This window comes from Meriones unguiculatus, chromosome X, assembly GCF_030254825.1.
Source record: "Meriones unguiculatus strain TT.TT164.6M chromosome X, Bangor_MerUng_6.1, whole genome shotgun sequence".
Taxonomy (NCBI): domain Eukaryota; kingdom Metazoa; phylum Chordata; class Mammalia; order Rodentia; family Muridae; genus Meriones; species Meriones unguiculatus.
The window spans coordinates 37,486,590-37,507,659 of record NC_083369.1 but is presented as its reverse complement, the minus strand read 5'-3'; the positions used below and the strand labels follow the sequence as shown (position 1 = coordinate 37,507,659).

General features: G+C 39.0%; 1 protein-coding gene across 2 annotated transcripts in view; it reads right to left on the bottom strand.

The window, feature by feature from the left end:
- Fam120c (family with sequence similarity 120 member C) overlaps positions 1–21,070 on the bottom strand; it is a 136,555-nt gene that overhangs the window by 46,705 nt on the left and 68,780 nt on the right. For both annotated transcript variants that reach the window (XM_060374918.1, XM_060374919.1), the window contains exons 5-9: positions 5,617–5,716; positions 4,685–4,761; positions 4,070–4,347; positions 3,198–3,471; positions 1,618–1,789 (exon numbers count right to left, since the gene is read on the bottom strand). In XM_060374918.1, coding sequence (XP_060230901.1) covers positions 1,618–1,789; positions 3,198–3,471; positions 4,070–4,347; positions 4,685–4,761; positions 5,617–5,716 — 901 coding nt within the window. The remainder of the gene's footprint in view (positions 1–1,617; positions 1,790–3,197; positions 3,472–4,069; positions 4,348–4,684; positions 4,762–5,616; positions 5,717–21,070) is intronic.

Below are 21,070 nucleotides of genomic sequence, written 5' to 3'. Positions count from 1 at the left end.
ATTTTTTTAGGCCTTACTTTCCACTGAAAAAGATTTTACTTTGGTTATTGTTTTTATTTTTAGGTCTTAATTTCCATTTGATTTAAATAGTGTGTTTTTCTTTAATTTTAAAAATTTTATGTGGTATGTGTGTGTTACATACGCACATGCAGTGGCATGTGTGTGAAGGCCAGAATACAACTTTCAGGAATTGCTCTTTCTTTTCACCATGGGTTCCACAGGTTTGCACAAATACTTTAAACCATGGAGCCATTTAGCTGGCTGTCTGTGTCAAATTTGTTTTGATAATGTCTGCAATTATTTGCTAAAAATATTTTTATGAGAGTTCCTTTGCAATTTTTTGTCTGTTCATTTTCTTTTTTGTCTGTCTGAGAACTGAACTTTAAACCTTCCTAGTTCTTGGTATGATAAAAAAATTTCAATTTAAGTCCAAATACATGATTTTTTCATATATTTATTTTTATGTATATGAGGGCTCTATCTGCATGGATACCTGCACGCCAGAAGAGGGCTAATCACATCACAGATGGTCATGAGTCACCATGTGGTTGCTGGGAATTGAACTTAGGACCTCTAGAAGAGCAGCCAGTACTCTTAACCTCTGAGCCATCTCTCCAACCCCAAATACATGAATTTTAATTTAAGATTCTGAATCTTATTCAAATCTTGTATTTATGACTTCAGTAGTATGTAAATGTAGTTATTCATTGCTGACAGGTGGGAGAGTATGCTTTGATTCCTCAGTTGACCTTGTCTGATACCTCTCCAGTTGGTATCTGGTAAAGCAACACTCTTCAGTACAGCCTGGTAATAGAAGTCTTTGCTGGTGAGGGTAAAGGGTGAGGTAAATCACAGTTTCTTCTGTGGTGCTTGGCTCATATAGCGCAGTTTTTACATAAAAAACTTCTATGTTGTGAAGTTGGTCCTTTGCAGGCCTCCAGGCAGAGGGTATTGGTCTGCAGTGGTTGATACTTATAGATTCCCTGTCAAATTGTCTCATATCCAGTCTGTGACATATGAAACTAAAAGAAACTCAGAGAACTCAGTACTCTAGCATTCCTAGGGTTACAAGGGCATCAAACAATCTCTGCTTTCAGGACTATATTGTGGTGTTTGTTTCCCCAGATACAATGTCCCAGAATTTTAGTTGTACTTAACAAGAAGAATAAGGAAAATATATCTAACTAATTTACCTTCAAGGAAGTAGAAACCCATGTAATTCTTTTGGATCTATTAAAGTGACTAAGTCATTCTATAGTTTAAAACAATCTAATAATTTCAACTACCTATAGCATCATTTTCTAAAACTAAAACCTCACAGGGGAAGAGAGACTATGAGATAAAGTTCTGGAACTCTCAAAGTCTACAACCATTGTTCTTAAAAGTAATACATATTCTGAATGTTTCATGATTTCATTATTGGGGCTTACATTTTTATATGTCCTATTTCATTGTGTAATGTGGTGAATGATGCATTATCTTAAAGAATGTTTTATAGCCCATGGTATATTCACACAGGCTTTGGGTTTATGTGTGTGTGTGTGTGTGTGTATGTGTGTGCCTTGTGCCAAGTATAGAGAGACTGTCATAGCTAGAATAGCTATAAATAATACTTACCTTCCATAGGTAACCTTCGCCTTATGGCCAGGCGTTCCATTTTCCGCTGTGTCTCTGCTAGGCTAAAAAGAACTCCATATACATATTGACGAGCTGACCGGAACAGGAGAGCAGCTGGAGGCAGCTCCATGTTACACTCATCCTCAATACATACAGGGATTTTAATTTCACCCTAACAAGAAAATGATCAGGGAAAAGAAGAAAATGAATTCTTCAAGGTTTAGAAAAGAGCTGAAAAAAGCAAATAATGAACTGTAGGCTCTGGAGTCAAGTAAATTTAATATATATATATATATATATATATATATATATATATATATATTTTTTAGAGAGAGATTTCAGATTAGAAGGAAGCTATAAGAAGCTCAGATGACTGCAGCCTGTTTACAAGCTTTGTTTTGTTTGTAAAGTCTCATATCTGACGGACTAGAGTTGACTATCAGGGAGAATCTACCTTATACATTTTATTTGTTTGTTTGTTTGTTTTTGTTTTTGTTTTTTGAGACAAGGTCTCACTATATAACTCTGGATTTACTGGGACTTACTATGCAGATCAAGCTGGCCTGGAACTCAAGAGCTCCATCTGCCTTTGCCTCCAGACTGCTATGATTAAAAGGTTGCTACCATGCCTGGTTTAGACATTATATATAATGTCTAGTATAATATATTATGTCAAATATAACATATGTGTGTAATTTATTTGCTCATTTTATATCCGATTGTAGACCCCTTCCTCATCTCCTTCTAGTCCTACCCTCCCTCCCCACTTCCCCTCTATAACCCTCCCTTAGTATACAGAAAGGGGGAGCCCTCCTCCCCTACCATCTGACCCTAGGCTATTAAGTTTCACAGCACTGCCTGTATCCTCTTCCTCTGTGGCCTGGCAAGGACACCCTGTCAGGGGGAAGTGATCAAAGATCAGGCAACAGAGTCTGTACCAGAGGCAGCCTTACTAGGGAACACACATGGAGACTGAGATGCCTATGGGCTACATCTGGGCAGGGGGTCTAGGTCCTTTCCATGTATGGTCCTTGGTTGGTGCAATAGTCTCTGCAGGACCCCCTGGGCCCAAATTTCTTGGCTTTGTTGGTCTCCATGTGCTGGCTCAGACATTCTGTTGGTAGTTAGTGTGTTAAGACCAGAGGAAGGGAGCAGGTATGTAGAAGTAGAGGAGGAGATAAGAAACAAGGGGGCAGGACCACTTCTTAGATGGTACCTTCAGAAGCACAATCAACTTAGCATATTACTTCAAAATTTTACAATTTATAGTTCTTAGAGTTTTTATTTATTGCTTAGTCCCAATTCCTACTCATCTCTCCTTTTCTGAGGCCCTTAATGCAAGGAAGGGCACAAACATACATGATTTCCTTGTACCTCTTGAGATGCAATGCTCATTGGGCTGGGAATATAGCTTAATGTTACAGTGCTGGCCTCGCATGTGAAACCCTATGTTCAATCTCCAGGACTGCTTTCCCTGAATAAAAATAACAATCATCAGACTTTCTTCAGGTGACTTTGTAACTTAGTAACTAGGAAATACTACAGAGAACAGGGAGGTAGATATGTATGTGTTCTCTCACCTTAGTAAGGACATGGTAAATATATGGATACATAAGACCCCTTCGGTGTCTGTGTTCAGCAACCCTCAAGACTTCTGGGGCTACCGGCGGTAAGGGTGGAATGGTGATATCCATGTGGTTCCTTGTAGACATAGATAACAGAGATGGGATGTGAGGTTCACCATCACCTATGCTAGTTTCTGAAACTCCAGCATCAACAGGCTGTACCCAAGACCCTCTGTCACCACTTGGATCTTCCCATCCAGGCTGTTGTTGAAGTGTTTCTGTGACATGACTAAAAAAAAAAAAAAAACAGACGACAGAAAAGGGAAGTTGATGAAGATATTTCCACTCAAGTCCTGATCCCAAGCACTCTCACAAACTCCCTGATGGTCAACACACTGGGTTAGAACTGGGCTTGACACCTTTCTTTTCAGTGGTCATCACTGTCCCCTTGGCCTTATTCACTTGACATAGACCAAAGAATCAAAAGTCATAGAAGTCACTCTGGATCCTTTATACCTTTAAGACATCTTGTTGAGAGGCTATTCATAGTCTAAGAAAGTAATTAAAATTATAATCTCAAAGTAGCTCTGTTTCCCAGAAATAATCTCTTTAGAGGAATACTCTAAAAACCAATCAAGCCAGTTTGTGAGACCTATATTCATTACTAAGGAGCTGTTTCAATATTTCAACTATATAAATTATTTTATTCTTTTAACCTTCAATCTATGTTCCTCACAAACTGAAAAAGGACAGTACATCCACATTAGGATTTCCTAAGCAACTGCCTTTCCTATAAGGACTTCTTTTGTTATCCTTTTGAGTGAGTACATACATTTTTCCACATTTCTTCTGAAATTTTTTGTTATGCTTGTTTATACAAAACTTACTCAGAACCAGCTCCATTTGCTTCATCACCTTCAGAAGAGGAGGAGTGGGAAGAATCTGGTCCCAAAGGAGGTGAAGTTTTGGAAGTCAGGCAATTAGGAAATTGGGGTGTAGAAGAGTCATAAGAAATAGCCCAATTGGCAAAGGAATTGTCCTGTAGCATGGGATCCTCAGAGAAAGCATGGGAATCCCCCACACTATGGGAGAAGAGAAGAGACGCGTTTGGTCCCATTGGAAATGGTGGTGGATATTTCATTTTCGGGGGCAACTGGCGAGAAAACTAAAGGATAAAACAGATAGAAAAGCTATTTAACATTTTACCTGGATACATGATGGTTTCCTCAGAAGCTGTGACATAGTAAATGATGCCAATAGTAGGAACTGTTAAGGTATGAAGTACACACTGAAAATATTAAGAAATAATTTACCAGCCAGGAAAATTAACTAAACTAGACCTTTTGGAAATATTTTGTGATATTATCCACCATATATTATAGTCTAACCCTGAGTCATCCTAACTCATCAATTCGGATTATAAAAATCAGGAATGAGTCCCAGTCTAACACAAGGAAGTGATTGTAATCCTCTTAATAAATACATGATAAACAAACACTTACCATTGGCTTTCCAGTAGAAATAGGGCCCATTTGATTCCGTGGAAGGGGAGGATTTCCCAGTCGATTATTTCGAAAGCCTGAAGCCAAGAAAAGTGCTATGCTTCAGCCAATCTTAATCATTTTACCATCTTTATTACAGCCTGTTAAACCATCACTGCATGAAATAAATCTATTATAAAGTTCTACTTTATTATCTGAGGATGTATAACACTGGTAGGGCACTTGTGTTGTATGTTTGGAGCCATGGGTTAGATCCCTAGCACCACAAAACATTTTAATTAATTGACTACTATGGGCTATTCCACTAATCTGGCTTTTTTGTTCCCTGTGTGAATTATTTATGCACTCTTTGACATCCTCTAGATATCTAAACTGAGCCCGTGAGCCTGAAATTATGTATAGGTGTATTCACAAGCTGTTCCTTGGGTGGTATATTCAAGATTAATTCTTCTGAACTGAGTTCCCAATTCACTTTGATAAACCTGCCAAATTTACAGTGGCAGCAATTAATTCTAGCTTTTTCTATCAAGAAAATAAGTGACATGAAGGTTCTGTGGTCAGATAGCATGTGTCTGGTATAATACTGGTGGAATGGATAAATGGCATGCCAGGGATCCTATATAAGGCATTTAATCTGATGACAACCCTACATAGTAGGTATTGTGAGCCATGTTACATACAAATGAAAAGTGACAAGATACACTCCGCTAGTAAGCAACAGAAATACAATTCAAAATTGAGCTTGCTGCCAAAGACAGGGCTATTTTTACATACACCGGGTCACAATGGGGGTTAATATTAGAAGAAGCCCAAACTATGAAAATAGCATTATCCCCAAACCTATAAATGTGAAAAGGCAGGACACAGACAGAAACAAGGGATTCAACTCTGGTCCTAAGGATAGTCAATTTAACAGTAGCTGGAAGCCTTACCTAGAAAGGAAGGACCCATTGGCAGTGTAGAGAGTTTGGTTGTGACTGAATAGTACTCAACTGCTTTCTTGAATCGTTCTATTTTGTCTTCTGTCCTAGACTGGGTATTGGAACATCAGATTTTCAGAAAAAGAAACAACATGAGAGTGTCTTTTTCATACAATGTTTACATTGGAAGTCAAAATGATAACAGAAATAAAATATTTAAAGAAACCCAAGAGAACAACCAAGAGAGCATAAGATAAGATGGAGAAAAACATTACTCCCAGCACACAAGAGGCAAAAAAAAAAGTCAGGTTTCTGTGAGTTCCAGGCCAGTTTGGTCTATATCGTCAGATCCAGGCCATCCAGAGCTACACAGTGAGAACCTGTCTCAAAAACAACAAAACAAACAAAAACTCCACCCTTTTTCTAACCCATTGCATTTCCAAACCTAGTTCCAGACCTGTGGCCTTGAACAATCTTCATATGTAAATCCCCTTTGCCGAATGTGCCAGTCATTTCTTCCCTTTGCCATCTCTTCCTCCCTGTCCCCTCATGGTGTAGAAGCCAAATTCTACACCATGGCAACGAACTCCCTTTGCTCCTGAGACACTCTGCCTGGATAAGTCCCTTCCTCTCTTCTCCATCACCCATTTCCCCAAACCTCCAATTTTCTTCCCCCTGCTTTAGCTACTTCCACACTTAAAGGTCTAGCTCCAGATCTGTGGCCTTTGAACCTGCTTTCATCAAGAGCCATCTTTGACTGGCTCTTTCCTCTCCTTTCCTTCTCTGTAGGCTACCATCTCTACACCCACAGGACTAACTATAGATCTATGTTTTGGGAGCTGTGTTAGGATTTCTATTGTTATAATAAAACATTATGATCAAAAACAACTTAGGGAGGTGAAGGTTTAGTTCATCTTATAATTCTCAGGTCACACTCCATCATGAGGAAAATCAGGTCAGGAACTCACTGCAGGAACCTAGAGGCAGGAGCTAATGCAGAGACCATGGAGGAACACTGCTCACTGGCTTGCCCCTCCTGGGTTGTTCAACCTGCTTTCTTATAAAACCCAGGACCACCAGCTGAGGGGATGGAATGACCACAGTGATCTGAGACCTCTCATATCGATCATCAATCAAGGAAAGCACCACAGGCTTATCCACAGGCCAAGCTGGTAGGGACATTTTCTTAACTGAATGACTCCAGCTTGTGCTGAGTTGACATAAAACTAGTCAGGACAATTAACCCCATGTCACTTGACACACAAACATATCATTGTTAAACCATAACCTTTCATTTCTTAATAATTCTCAAGATCTCACATTAATATTAATACCAAAATATGAAATATACTTTTTAAAAAAGATTTATTTATTATGTATACAGTGTACTGACTGCATATCTACTTGCACACAAAAAGAGGGCACCAGGTCTCATTATGGATGGTTGTGAGGTACTATGTGGTTGCTGGGGATTGAACTCAGGACCTCTGGAAGAGTAGCCAGTGCTCTCAACCTCTGAGCCATCTCTTTAGCCCAAACATACTTAACTTTAAACATCCAAGGTCTCTTTCAACATTTAAACCCTCTCCAAAATATTCAAAGCCTCTTTAAATATCCAAAGTCTGCTAACTATGGGCTCCTTTTAAAATTTTTTAAAAATACTTTTCTTCAAATTTTTATTTTATTTATTTTTCTTTACACACATGTGCATGAGCATGACAGAGCATGCATATGGAGGACAACCTCTGAGAGGACAACTCTCCTTCCACTGTGGGTTCTGGGGATCATACTCAGGTCATCAGGTTTTCACAGCAAGCTCTACTACCAACTGAGCTAATTTTCCAGACTTTGTCAATATTTTTAAAGAACAAACTTTTTGTTTGATAATTCTATTTGTTTTTTAAAGGTTAATTATTTTCATTTTATATGTATGGGTGTTTTACTTGCATATATGTCTGTGTGCAGTGCCTATGGAGGCCAGAAGGAGGTGTTGGATCCTGTGAAACTGGAGTAACAGGATTGTTAGTTATCATGTGAGTAGTGAGAACTAAACCCAGGTATCCAGCAAGAACAACTGTTCTTAAACACTGAGCCATCTCTCCAGCCCCTGTATTTTTCTTCTTTTTAAAAAGATTTATTTATTTTATGTATTTGAGTGCTCTATCTGCATGTATACCTGCATGACAGAAGATGGCATCAGATCACATTATAGATGGTTGTGAGCCACCATGTTGTTGCTGGGAATTGAACTCAGGAGCTCTGGAAGAGCAGACAGTACTTTCAACCTCTGAGCCATCTCTCCAGGCCCATGCCCCCGTATTACCCTTTTAGTGTCTATTCAATTAATTTTTACCTTCACTTTTATTATTTCTTGCTATCGGGGCATTTGGGTTTGGCTTCTTATGTGTTTTTAGAGTCTCAGGGTGTATAGTTGGGTTCTTTATTCAAGATCACTGATTTCTTTTAAAAATATTACATTTGGGCTCAAGTACACAAAAAGGACATTTGCTCAACCACGTTTGTAGCAGCTTTATTTGTAATAGCCAGAAGCTGGAAACAACCCAGATGCCCCTCAACTGAAGAATGGATGCAGAAATTGTGGTACATCTACACAATGGAATATTACTCAGCAATGAAAAATAAGGAAATCATGAAATTTGCAGGTAAATGGTGGGATCTGGAAAGGATCATCCTGAGTGAGTTGTCCCAGAAGCAAAAAGACACACATGGTATATACTCACTCATATAGACATACAACATAGGACAAACCCACTAAAACCTGTGCATCTAAAGAAACTAAGCAAGAGAGAGGACCCTAACTAAAATGTCCAATCCCCATCCGGAAAGGCAAAGAGGATGGACATCAGAAGAAGAAGAAAACAGGAAACAACCTAGGAACCTACCACAGAGGGCCTCTGAAAGCCTCTGCCCTTCAGACTATCAAAGCAGATGCTGAGCCTAATGGGCAACTGTTGGGCAGAGTGAATGGAATTTTATGTAAGAACTGGGAAATAGTAAGAGCTGGAGAGGACAGGGCCTCCACAAGGAGAGCAACAGAACAAGAAAATTTGAACACAGGGAACTTCCCAGAGACTCATACTCCAACCAAGGACTATTCATGAAGATAACCCAGAACCCCTGCACAGATGTAGCCCAGGGCAGTTCAGAGTCCAATTGGGTTACATAGTAATGTGAAGAGGGACTGTCTCTGACATAATCTGATTGGCCTGCTCTTTGATCACCTCCCTCTTGGGGGGAGCAGCCTTACCAGGCCATAGTAGAGGACAATGCAGCCACTTTTGATGTGAACTGACAGACTAAGATCAGAAAGGAGAGGAGAACCTCCCCTATTAGTGGACTTGGGGAGTGGCATGCAAGCAGAGGGAGGAGGGAGGGTGGGATTGGGAGGGGAGGAGGGAGGGGCTTATGGGGGGGATGCAGAATGAATAAAGAGTAATTGATGAAAAATTTTTTAAAAAAAAGGGAAAAAAATAATTTAAGAACCTTAAATGACTTTCAAAATTGGAGGAAAACATGGAGTTAGTCAATTGGCATGGAGCACGTCTCGCCCCTGGGGGCAATGGTCTCCTGAACCTACTCAGACCTCGGACACCACCACTGCTAGTTCTAGAACTGACGCAGGATGTTCCAATGAGGGGTTAGGCTTCTCATAATATTTCCTATAAGCCCACACCTGTTTGTTTATATCCCCCATTTTTATTCATTATTAGCCAGATAGAGCCAAGTAATTGTGGTAATGATACTTGCTTTTTTGTCCAATGCTGGAATGCTAGTAAATTTAGGTATGCCCTGGTTACTCGCATGCCTCACTGGGTGCCTGTGCCCGTTGATGCCCCTCATGCTATGACTCTCTTCAGACAGAAAAGGGATCTTGGAACTACAGCCACCATTGTTACTACCATCTCATTGGCGGCTGTTGGAGCTACCACCAGGGCATTAGCCATGAGTCATACTGGGCAGACTGCTCAGACCCTGAATAATCATTTAGCCAATGTAGCTCATGCCTTAGTTGTACATAAAGGAATTAATGCTCAACTAAAAGGAAGCTTGATTGTGGTCAATCAGAGGATTGACCTCTTGCAGGAGCAAATTGATACCCTATGGCAAATCGCTCAACCTGGCTGTCAATGAAAGTATGCTGGACTTTGTGTCACTAGCATACAACATGAGAATTTTTCCTGTGCTGCAAATCTGTCTAAACAATTGTGGAGCTATATTTTAGGTAATTGGACTGGAGAATTCGATACTACGATGGAGCAGCTGAGAGTGGCCATTGTCACAGTAAATTCTACCAGAGTGGACGCAGGACTAGCCACAGGATTATCAACATGGATTGCTGCAGCCATGAATCATCTGAAGGAATGGGCGGGCATGGGAGCGTTAGCAGGCCTTCTGGTGTTGGTCTCCTTGGTTTGCCTGTGGTATATATGCAAGATTAGAGTCTCACAACAGTGTGATGCAGCCATGATCATTCAGGCCTTTACAGCCATTGAAGCAGGACATTCTCCCCAAGCATGGTTGGATACCATAAAAAGCTAAAATGATACGCTCAGGATGTGAGGCTAAGCACTGCACTCAGGGTCAGCAGCTTTCGACCCAGAGAAGAGCATGTCTGATTGCATGCGGGTTGATGCCCCAGGTCCCGCCTCTGAGAAAAAGGTATTGGACGGGTCTGATGCTCTTTGGGTGGATCACACCTAAATGAACATCAGTACAAAGTCCCAATTTATTTCTAATATCAGAGATCAGACCTCTACTCTTGCCTGATGCGTCTAAAACAAAAAGGGGGAACTGTAGAGAGCTGCGGAATGCTGTGCCTTAAAGATGGAGCTGGTTTCCGCCTTCCACCTTCCCGATGGTGAGTGCTCTCTGTCACGAACAATTCCACATTTGGCTAAGGCTGAGGATCTGGCTTGCTTCCATGTATGTGGACCTATCTGCATTGCACACGTGGCACGCCTGGGTTGGCTACCCAGAGGCTATTTAAGCTGTGGGCTGGCTTTCCCCAGGGTCCGAGGATTGTTCAAGGTTCCTGAATAAACTGCATTGAAAAAAAAATTACATTTGTTTATTTTGTGTGTGTATGCACACATGTGGAAGTCCGGGACAACTTGTAGGAGCCATTTCTTTCCTTTATCACATAAGTTGCAGTGATTGAACTAAGTTATTGGGCTTGATAGCAGGTGTCTTTACACATAGAGCCATGTTGCCAGGTATCTGATTTTGTTTTCTTTTGTTTTTTCAGATAGAGTTTCTGTGTGTATTTTTAGCTGTCCTGGAACTCACTCTGTAGACCAGGCTGGCCTCAAACTCACAGATCTACCTGCCTCTGCCTCCCAAGTGCTGGGATTAAAAGCATGCACCACCATTTTTTTAAAAAATGTGAGCATGTATAACTTTACATTTTACTCTTAGGACTGACTAGAAGAAATCCCAGACATTCTGGTTTGTTGTACTATTTTCATTTGATTCTAGAAATTTTGTTTTCTCTCCTTTATTTGATGACACAAAAGTATATTGTTTAATAGCCAAGTATTTGTATATTTTCTGAGGTTAGGTTTTCTGTTGATTTCTAGTTTTATTCCACTGTTGTCTGATAAGATACAGGACATCATTTCAGATTTTTATTTGATAAATATTGCCTGTTAGCCTATAATGTGGTCAACTTTAGAGAAGGCTCCATGTGTCAGTGAGAAGAATTAATTTTATCTGTTGGGTGTGAGAGTCTGTAGATATCTGTTAAATCGAACTGATCTGTGTTATAATTTAGTTCTGAAGTCTTTTGATGATATTTTTTATTAGGAAGAACCATCTAGGTATGATACTGAAAATTTTCACTGCTATTATATTAGAACTTAACTATATGTGTTTATGCCTTTTAGTGTTTATTTTATGAAATTAGGGTTCCCATGATTTGGTACATATATATTTACAATGGGCATGGCCTTTTGATTCATTGTCCTTTTATTAACATGAAGTGGCCTTCTTTTCTTTCTCCTGATTAGTTTTGATTTATTACCTACTTTATCAGATATGAGAACTGCTATATCAATTTATTTTCAGCTTCTATTGCATTGGTAATTTAGTATCTAGTCTTTTACTTTCAGTCTTTCTTTATATGAGATTCTTAAAAATAGCATATAGTCAAATCCTGTTTTTTAATCCTGCCTCTGTCTTTAACTGATAAGACCATTGCAATTGAAGATGGGTTGTTTGCTATTATTTCTGGCTTTCTTTTTCCTTCTGATTGATTGGTAGTTTTGGTTTTCCACTCTAGTAGTATGGATGTTTGCTTGTTTAATGTGTTGGACATTACTGAGACCTCAGTTCTCCTCTTTTCATCTATTGTTTTCATGAAATGCATTCTTTCCTCTGTTCTCATGTGTGAAGCTTTCTTTAATCTGTTTGTTTGTTTGTTTGTTTGTTTTTCAAGGATAGGCTTTCTCTGTGTAGCCCTGGCTGTCCTGGACTTGATTTGTGGACCAGGCTGGCCTCGATCTCAAAGATCCACCTGCCTCTGCCTCTGCCTCTGCCTTCCCCAGTGCTATGATTACAGACGTGCACCACCACCCCCGGCCAATTGCTTACTTTCAATGCTTGTGATATATCAATTTGTTCGTAATTTAGTATCTAGCTTTCCTGGCTCTTAGGAATGCTGATGGCAGGTTAGACATTATTCTGATGTTTCCGCTTCCACATACTACTTTGTGTGTTTTCCTTATAGCATTTAGTACTGTTCCTTAGATTTGTATGTTTTACACCCGGATTATACATACAGAGGTTCTCCTTTATTTGTATGTATTTGGGGTTCCATACACTTCTTGTGTTTGGATGTGTATTTCTATGTGTTCATGAAATTCATTGCTATAATTTAATAGAGTATGTTGTGTAAGCCATTTGATTTCATGTCAGCCTCGTCTCCTCTGCCATAGATTTCTTCTTTGGTTTCTTGAATATAATTTGGTCTTATTGGAAGTTTTGATCAGATTTGCTGATTTTTGTGTTTTATTATTTATGTATTTATTTATTTTTACAATTTATTCACTTTATATCCTGATTGTAGCCCCCTCCCTCATCTTCTGGTCCCATCCTCCATCATTTTTCCTCCCTATCTCCCTCTCCTAGTCCACTAAAAGGGGTGTTCCCCCTTCCCTACTAATCAATACCAATGACCATGCATGGAGAGGACCTACACCCCCTATTCAGATGTAGATCTCCCACCCTGAGATTTGTTTTTCTTCTTGTTCTTGTCTATTGATGTTTTTTTTTCTTTCTGTTTTTAATATAAATGATTGTTTCTTTCCATTTCCAAAATTGTTGCTTGATTCTTTTTCAGCATCTTGATTTCCTTTGTGACTATGTTCTCCCTGATTTAAGGTTTTCATCTAAGTTAATGACTCTTTTATCCACTTTGGTTCTTGGTTTTGTAATTTTTTTCTCTGTCTTGAATTAAATTCTGCATTTTTATTCAAGTCCTATATTTGGTTGTTGATCCTTTCAAAATATAGGACCATGAAAACTTCTGGCATTTCAACTAGTTCATCTTTTCCCCATGTTTTTGAGGATGCTTATGGAGGTGCTTAAGTGGAGTATTGTCTCATATTTCTTGAGTTTCTTTATTGTATTTCATGTATCTGTTAGAATGTATATTATCTCCAGTTTGTGGTCTTTTCTTTCTCACACTGTTTTTGTCTCTGTGTATAATGCATGCATGTAAGTGTGCAGGTGTGCACATTCATGTACAAAAATGTGAGATCCATAGGAGGATATCTGTATCTTTCTTTATCCCTCTCTGCTTTATTGCATTGAGACAGTATCTTCTGGTGAATCAGAAGCTGGCCACTTCGGGTAGGTTGAGTGGCCAATACTCTCTTATGAACATGGATGCAAAAATACTCACAACATATGCAAACCGAATCCAACAACACATCAAAGATATCATCCACCATGACCAAGTAAGCTTGATCCCAGGCATGCAGAGGTGGTTCTATATACAGAAATCATCAATGTAAACTACCATAAAAACAAACTGAAGGAGAAAAACCATGTGATCATCTCCTTAGATGCCGAAAAAAGCATTCAACAAAACCCAACACCCATTCATCTTTAAATTCTCAGAGATATCAGGGATACAAGGCACATAGCTAAATATAGTAAAAGCAATATACAGCAAGCCTATAGCCAACATCAAACTAAATGGAGAGAAATTAAAATCAATCCCACTGAAATCAGGGACAAGTCCAGGCTGTCCACTCTCTCTATATCTCTTCAACATAGTTCTTGAAGTCCTTGCTAGAGCAATAAGACAACTAAAGGAGATCAAGGGGATTCGGTTAGGAAAGGAAGAGGCCAAAGTATCATTATTAGCAGATGATATGATAGTATACATGAGTGACCCCAAAAATTCAACCAGCTGGATACTAAATTAACTCAAAAAAAATCAGTAGCTCTCTTGTAGACAAAAGACAAAAGGGCTGAGAAAGAAATTAGGGTACCTCCCAGTATTTGCCTGTCTCTGCTCTTCCCCTACCCAATGCCAGGGTTACAAGCACATGCAGCTCTTCTCAGCTTTTTTTAGGTGGATGCTAGGCATTCGCACTATGATTCTCATTCTTGCGCAGCAAGTGTTTTACTCGATGACATCTTATTCGTCCTTGTTTATTTTATATCAGTCTTCCTGGTGGTTAGACAGCCCATTTGGGCTCATGAAAATCCACTGCAGTAAAAATCAGGATAGTTTGACAGAAGACACGGTTAGCTGAAGAAAAACATACTGTGCTCCTGACTTGCTTTCCCAGTAAGTTTTGGAGATAAGAATACTAGAGTCCCATGTGGAACAGGTAACATATTTAAATAGTGAGTGGGAATTAATGGGGTAGAGTGTAAGAGAAGGTAGAGTAGCAGTAAGCAGAAAAATATATGGGTTAGAGGTATATAAAAAAACAGCTGAAAAAATATACAAGTTACTTAGAGTATACAACTTACCAAAGTGTACATATTAAGGGTCTAAAAGACAGAAAAAGGTAAAGAGTTTTAAAAATACATACAGATATATATAGAGAGAGAAAATAGAAATAAAAGGTTAAAAAATAAAGTGTATAAACACAGAAGGAATAAAATGGCATAGAAGGCATTAAATTCTTAGTCAAAGCTTCCTTCTGGTTTGGAGAGAACCCATTCTCTGTGTTTACCTTACATCTGTCAGGTGGTCAACTTCCTGTGAAGAACACAGCTTCTCCTGCTGTGGCCAAGGTGAAAGCTATCAGGTTGAGAAACTTTTAGCTTGCCACTCTTACCATGTTTCTATCACTCTCTCCTCAGGAAGCTTAGCTTGGTGTCTTTGGTGCCAATCGTGATGCCACAGCAGTTTCCACGTTTTGTCATCCTTTTTCTTGAGATTCCAGGGATCTCTTCCTCTGATGGTTGCTGGGGCTAACTTTGGAGATTGCCACACAAGGCTGGGCACCAGGAAAGGAGCAGCTCTTCTTAGTCTCTGGGTCTTTGCTGCTTGTCTCGCATACATTCAGCTTCTGTAGAGCTCTGTCCCCTACATGGTCTCCCTTTCTGCATCTACACAGCTCTGTCAGTGCCAAGGCATGTGCTATATTCTGTCTCCTGCAGAACATCCATTTCTCTTCCAGGGGATCTTCCAGGGGATCTTCGGAGCTCAGCTCTGTCCCTGGTTTGGCGCTGGGAGTGAAGGTATGCACCACAATTCCTGGTAAGCTAAGATATTTTTCATTGCATGACTTCTTTTTCTCTGGTTTATTATTTTTTTTTTAATCTGTTTGGTTTTTTCATATCCTTGTACTTCCTTTGTGGATTTCTGAAGCTCTTCTCTAGTTCTCTTCTCTATTTTTAATTATTCTGCCTCTCTCCTTGACTAGCTCACTCTGATTCAGCCTCTAAACTGCCATCTTGCTCAGAAGTCCAAAAGCATACTCATTAAAAGAACTGTGTCCCTTCCCTTTCTCTTGGTTTGTTTCTTGGGCATAGAATTTCATTCTATAGCCCACCTTGGAATTTACTATGTAGCCTAAGCTAGCCTCAAACTCATGACCCTCCTTCCTCAGTCTCTAGATTTCTGGTATTTTTATGTATGTACCATGCCCCACTGAGTACAGTCAGTCTGTTTTAATCCATGTACATAGTACTGTATATATAACCTTTTATCCTGATGTTGATATCTGAATACTTCCATATTTTATTATTGTGAATATACCATTCTTATAATCACATATATAATACCTGACATTTAGGTTATTTTTCAAATTTGGCTATTATAAGTTATAAAAAAAAAAAACAGATACGATACCCATTTACTTTTTGCCTGGATTAGCATACCCTTAGAAAAATACCATATAGATGAAATTCTTAGTTCTAAAGGCACGAACATTAAAACCCAAATCACTTAAACATACAAAACCATAATGTGATACAATTACGTATCTACCATAAAGGTTTTAAACAATGGCAAAATATGTAATAAGTGAAACTATCACACTGGTAGTAGGACTGTGCATCAGTGCAGTTTCTACTATAGTTTAGCAGTCTCTTACAAATTCAAAAATATTCACCATATGGTACTGCAGTCCTACCAAGAGAAAAGAGTGTGTATATCCACTAAAATACATGAACTGTTGATAGCAGTTTTCTTCATAATTTTCTCAAACTAGAAACTCAAATGTATATCTATAGAAAATGAGTAACTTGAGCACCATTAGAAATGAAATATGATAAAATGATAAAAAGAAACAAAGAACTGTTCAACATCCTCATCCATCATGGAAATAAAAATCAAAAGTACTTTGAGATTTCAGTTTGTCTGTCAGAATGACTAAGATCAATAAAACAAGTAACAGCTCATGCAGACGAGGATTTGGAGTAAGGGTAACACTTACCCACTACTGGTGGGAGTGCAAACTTATACAGCCACTATGCAAATTAGTGTGGCAGTTCCTTGGGATGTTGGAAATAGATCGACCTCAAGATCCACCTACCCCACTATTGGGCATATACCCCAAACTGTATCTTACTATAGAGACACTTTCTTATTCATGCTCATTGCTGCTCTATTTATAATAGTCAGAAATTGGAAATAGCCTAGATGTCCATATACAGATGAGTGGTTAGAGAAAATATAGTACATTTACACAACAGAATAATATTCAGCTGTTAAAAAGGAAAATTATAAAATTTGCATTTAAATGGACAGAACTAAAAAAAATTACCCTGAATGAGGTAAACCAGACATGGCCTCCTACCCCTAACCAAGAAGCAGGTACCTCAAGTCATATTCCCATTGTGTTTTATCTTATATGTGGATGTTAGCTTCTATTTAACACATGTGCTACAACCTGAATACTACAGAGGTTAGGCATTTAGTCAGGGAGCATGATGAATGAAAGGATCTCACAAGAAAGAGAAAATAGAATATATTGTTATGGAGAGACGAAAGAGAAACTAGAGTAAGGGGATTAACTAGGGAGGGGCATGGGAGAGAAGAGTAAAGGAAGGAATATGGTGAGGGACAACTAACACAAAAGAAATTTTTGAAAAACCATATGGAAATCTACTACTATATAGAAGCTTCGTAAAATACATACCTAAAGGAATCTTGAATGGAGTTACCAAATAGTAGAGATGATGTCCCAATTAGACATCTTATGCCATCATGTAACCTCCGGTGGCAAGAATGGGTTAAATTCTGTTGAGTTTACCAAAGGGGTTCCCAAACATCATGGGTTGTTCCCAAACAACCAACTGCCAAGGCTATTGGTTGCTGTTAACAATCTGACGGTAAGGCCGTATTGCTGAAAACAACACTTACTTCTGTAACAGACACAGAGAAGTCAAGCTGGAGCCTAATTGGAAGCTTCACACATACTGACTAGTGTTTATGGTGTTGGGAGTTACTCTGCATGCTACTGGAGAAAAGAGGTAATCATCAGTATCACCCTGTGATCTATAACAGAGCCTGCCAGAGACACTGCTACAACAGTAGCACAAAACTATGGGAGTAACTAACCACTTGCTGAAAAAGATGGATTTAAGGCCCACTCCCATGAGCTAGAACTGATATTTGATACTGCTAACGTGGCCAAGAACCTGAGACTAGATAAGGCATGGCCTAGGAGAAAGCTATTACTATCATTCTGCTAAAGAAACATGACAATAAAATGACTCCTAATGACATACTACTATACCTATATATCAGTGCCTTGCCCAGCCACCATCAGAGAAGCTTCTTCTTGCAGTAGATGAGAACTAACACCGAGACCCACAACTGGACAAGGTGCAGACAGTGAAAGACTTTGGAACACTCAATGCTAAATGGGATGCCATCCTCAACACCCTCTCCAAGGGTTCAGGAAGATACATGGAAAAGACTGTAGAGCCGGAGGTGGTAGATGACTCCATGGAAACAGCATCTTCCAGACACAACAGGACTGATGCACATATGAGCTCACAGAGACTGAAGAAACATGTACAGGCTCAAGCCAAACAGGGTAGGGTCTCATCACTGAGAGGGAGAAGTGAACATGGGTTCCCACAGCTAACCAAGAAGCAAGTATCTCAGGGTATATTCCCATCATCAACATATGAAAATATGTTGTTCACCACAGAGCTAATTCTAATAGGTAAGCAGTAGTAGGCAGATGGATGAAGTCTGAAGTAAACTGACCCAGTAGCAAGTTGAGCAATTCTTGTTCTTCTGATATTCCCTGGTAAGAAAACAATGTAAAATATAACCCACAGCTATTCATTTGCTGGAATAAGGAGCATGCCAAAAGAAAACCCTGTCTGGTTCTGCCTGGGGGAATGACAAAATACTTTCAGAAACTAAGAGGGTGTACAGGAATTACATTTTTCTTGTCTTCTCCCCACCCCCGTTCCCTTGGGCTTAGTCTAAATAAAACCTTTGGCGGTAGAAGTAATGGGGAAATAGGGAAAACTAAGACAGGATGATAAAAACCTTCCTTGTTTTGATCAGCGGAGCAATGCTTTATTGTATGTAATTTTCTCTTCTATCACGGGCCTAGTCACACACAAAAAAATGGGAATGAATGTCCTGACTTTATGGCAAGAGGACTGAGAAGGGAGGGGCTCAAAAAACAAGACCAGAAAGTTGTTTCTGAACAGCTGAATTCACCACTGAACTGTGAGTGTACATATCTGACAAAACAACAACAACAACAACAACAAACCAAACAGTAGACTACAGACTCTATGAATTGAATTACAAAAAAAAAGCCCACAATAACTGCAATCAACACATACTTTTAGCAATAACTTTAAATATTAACAGCTTTAGTTCTCTAATCAAAAGGCATAGAGTAAAAGAATGGACAAAAGTACTCTAATCAAACAGGACAAGAAAGCAAGGAGGCATGGCTATCCTAATATCTGACAAAACAGACTTTAACTAAAACTAATCAGAAGAAATAAAGGGTGCTTCATTCTAATCAATGGAACAGTTAACCAACAAGACATCACTATCTTAAACATATATGCTCCAAATCAGTGTAATCAATTTCATAAAATTATATACTACAGGAATAAAGACACAGTAGGTGATTTCAATACTACACTATCAGTCTGGCGGTGGTTGGTGTATGCCTCTAATCCCAGCACTCAGGAGAGAGGGATCTCTGTGAGTAGGAAGCCAGCCTGGAGTACAAAAAGAGTTCCAGGACAGTCCGGGCTACACAAAGAAAGCCTCTCTTAAAAAAATAAATAAATAAAAGAGAAAGATAAATCAATACCCCACTTTCACCAATAGATAGTTCATTTAGATTAAAAAAAAAAAAACAACAACAGAGAAGGGGCTGGAGAGATCGCTCAGTGGTTAGGAGCACTGTTGGCTCTTCCAAAGGAACCAGGTTCAATTCCCAGCACCCACATGGCAGCTCATGACTGTCTGTAATGCCAGTTCCAAGGGATTTGATACCTTCACACTAATGCACATAAAATAAAATTAAATAAATTATTTAAAAATGTAAAAAAAAACAGAGAAACATTCTTAATTGACATATATTAAATAGATAAAAGATATCTACAGAATCTACAGATATCTACAGAATCTAGAGAATACTCTACCAAAATACAGTAGAATACACATTCTACTCAGCAGCGCACAGAGGATTCTTTAAAGTAGACCACATCTTTGCACAACACAAATCTTTAAAAATTCAGAAAAACTGGAGTAACAGTATATTCTATCTGAGCATAATGCATTAAAACTTAAAATCCAAGCTAGGTGTAGTTGCACATGGCTGCAATCCCAAGCACTCGGGGAGGCAGAGGCAGGCGGTTCTCTGTGAGTTCAAGGCCAGCCTGGTGTACAAAGTGAGTTCAGGACAGCCAGGACTACACAGAGAAACCCTATCTCGAAAAACAAACAAACAAAAACCCAACAACAACAAGCTCACAAGAGTTCACTATGAGCAATTTATAAATACAAACTAAAACAATGATTAGCACTGTGGGTATAGCTGAGTTAGGTAGAGTACTTGCTTAGAAGGACAAGGTAGATCAGGACTAGCAAGATAATGCTTGCCACCAAACCTGACCATGTGAGTTGGATTCCAGTGGTAGAGACCAGACTCCTTCAGTTGGTCTTCTAACCTCCACATAAGCATTATAGCATGCACACTCTACACACACACACACACACACACACACACACACACACACAAACATACAAATACAGAAAATTTCATTAAAATATTGACCAAAGATGGCTAGGAAAAGAGATAGCTACTGTGAAAAATGGTTTGGCTTTTTCATAAATACACTTACCATATATATGTTATAGAAATCTCAGTGCTAGATATTTACACTATGGAAATGAAACACTATATTCACACAAAAACTTGGATGCAAGTGTTACAGCAGCTCCATTTATAGCCACCTAAATTTATATCCAATTTAAATATTTTAAGGCATGTGCAGATGAATGTGCTGTTCATATACCCATAAAATGAATTACTGAATACACACACACACACACACACACACACGCCACAAAACATCCAACCACTTGAAAATTCTTTTTTTTTTCTTTAAGATTTTTCTTTTCATGTATATGTGTGTAGGGGGAAGAGTGTGTGTCACATACATGGAGGTGGCCCTGGAGGCCATAAAAGAGTGTTGGATCCCCTGGATCGAGAGTTACTAGCATTTGTGAGCTTCCCAACATGGTACTATAAAGCAAACTCCAGTCCTCTGTAGAAACAGTACATGCTTTTTTAACTACTGAGCCATCTCTTTAGCTCAGCTTGAATGAATCTTAAGAAAACTATGTTGAATGACACAAGACATTCTCACATTATTATCTACTTTATGATTCCATCCATGTAATAGTATCTAGAAGCCATAACTATAGTGACAGAGAATACCCAGGTATTAGGAATGGGTTTCAGTGGTATTACAAAGAGACAGC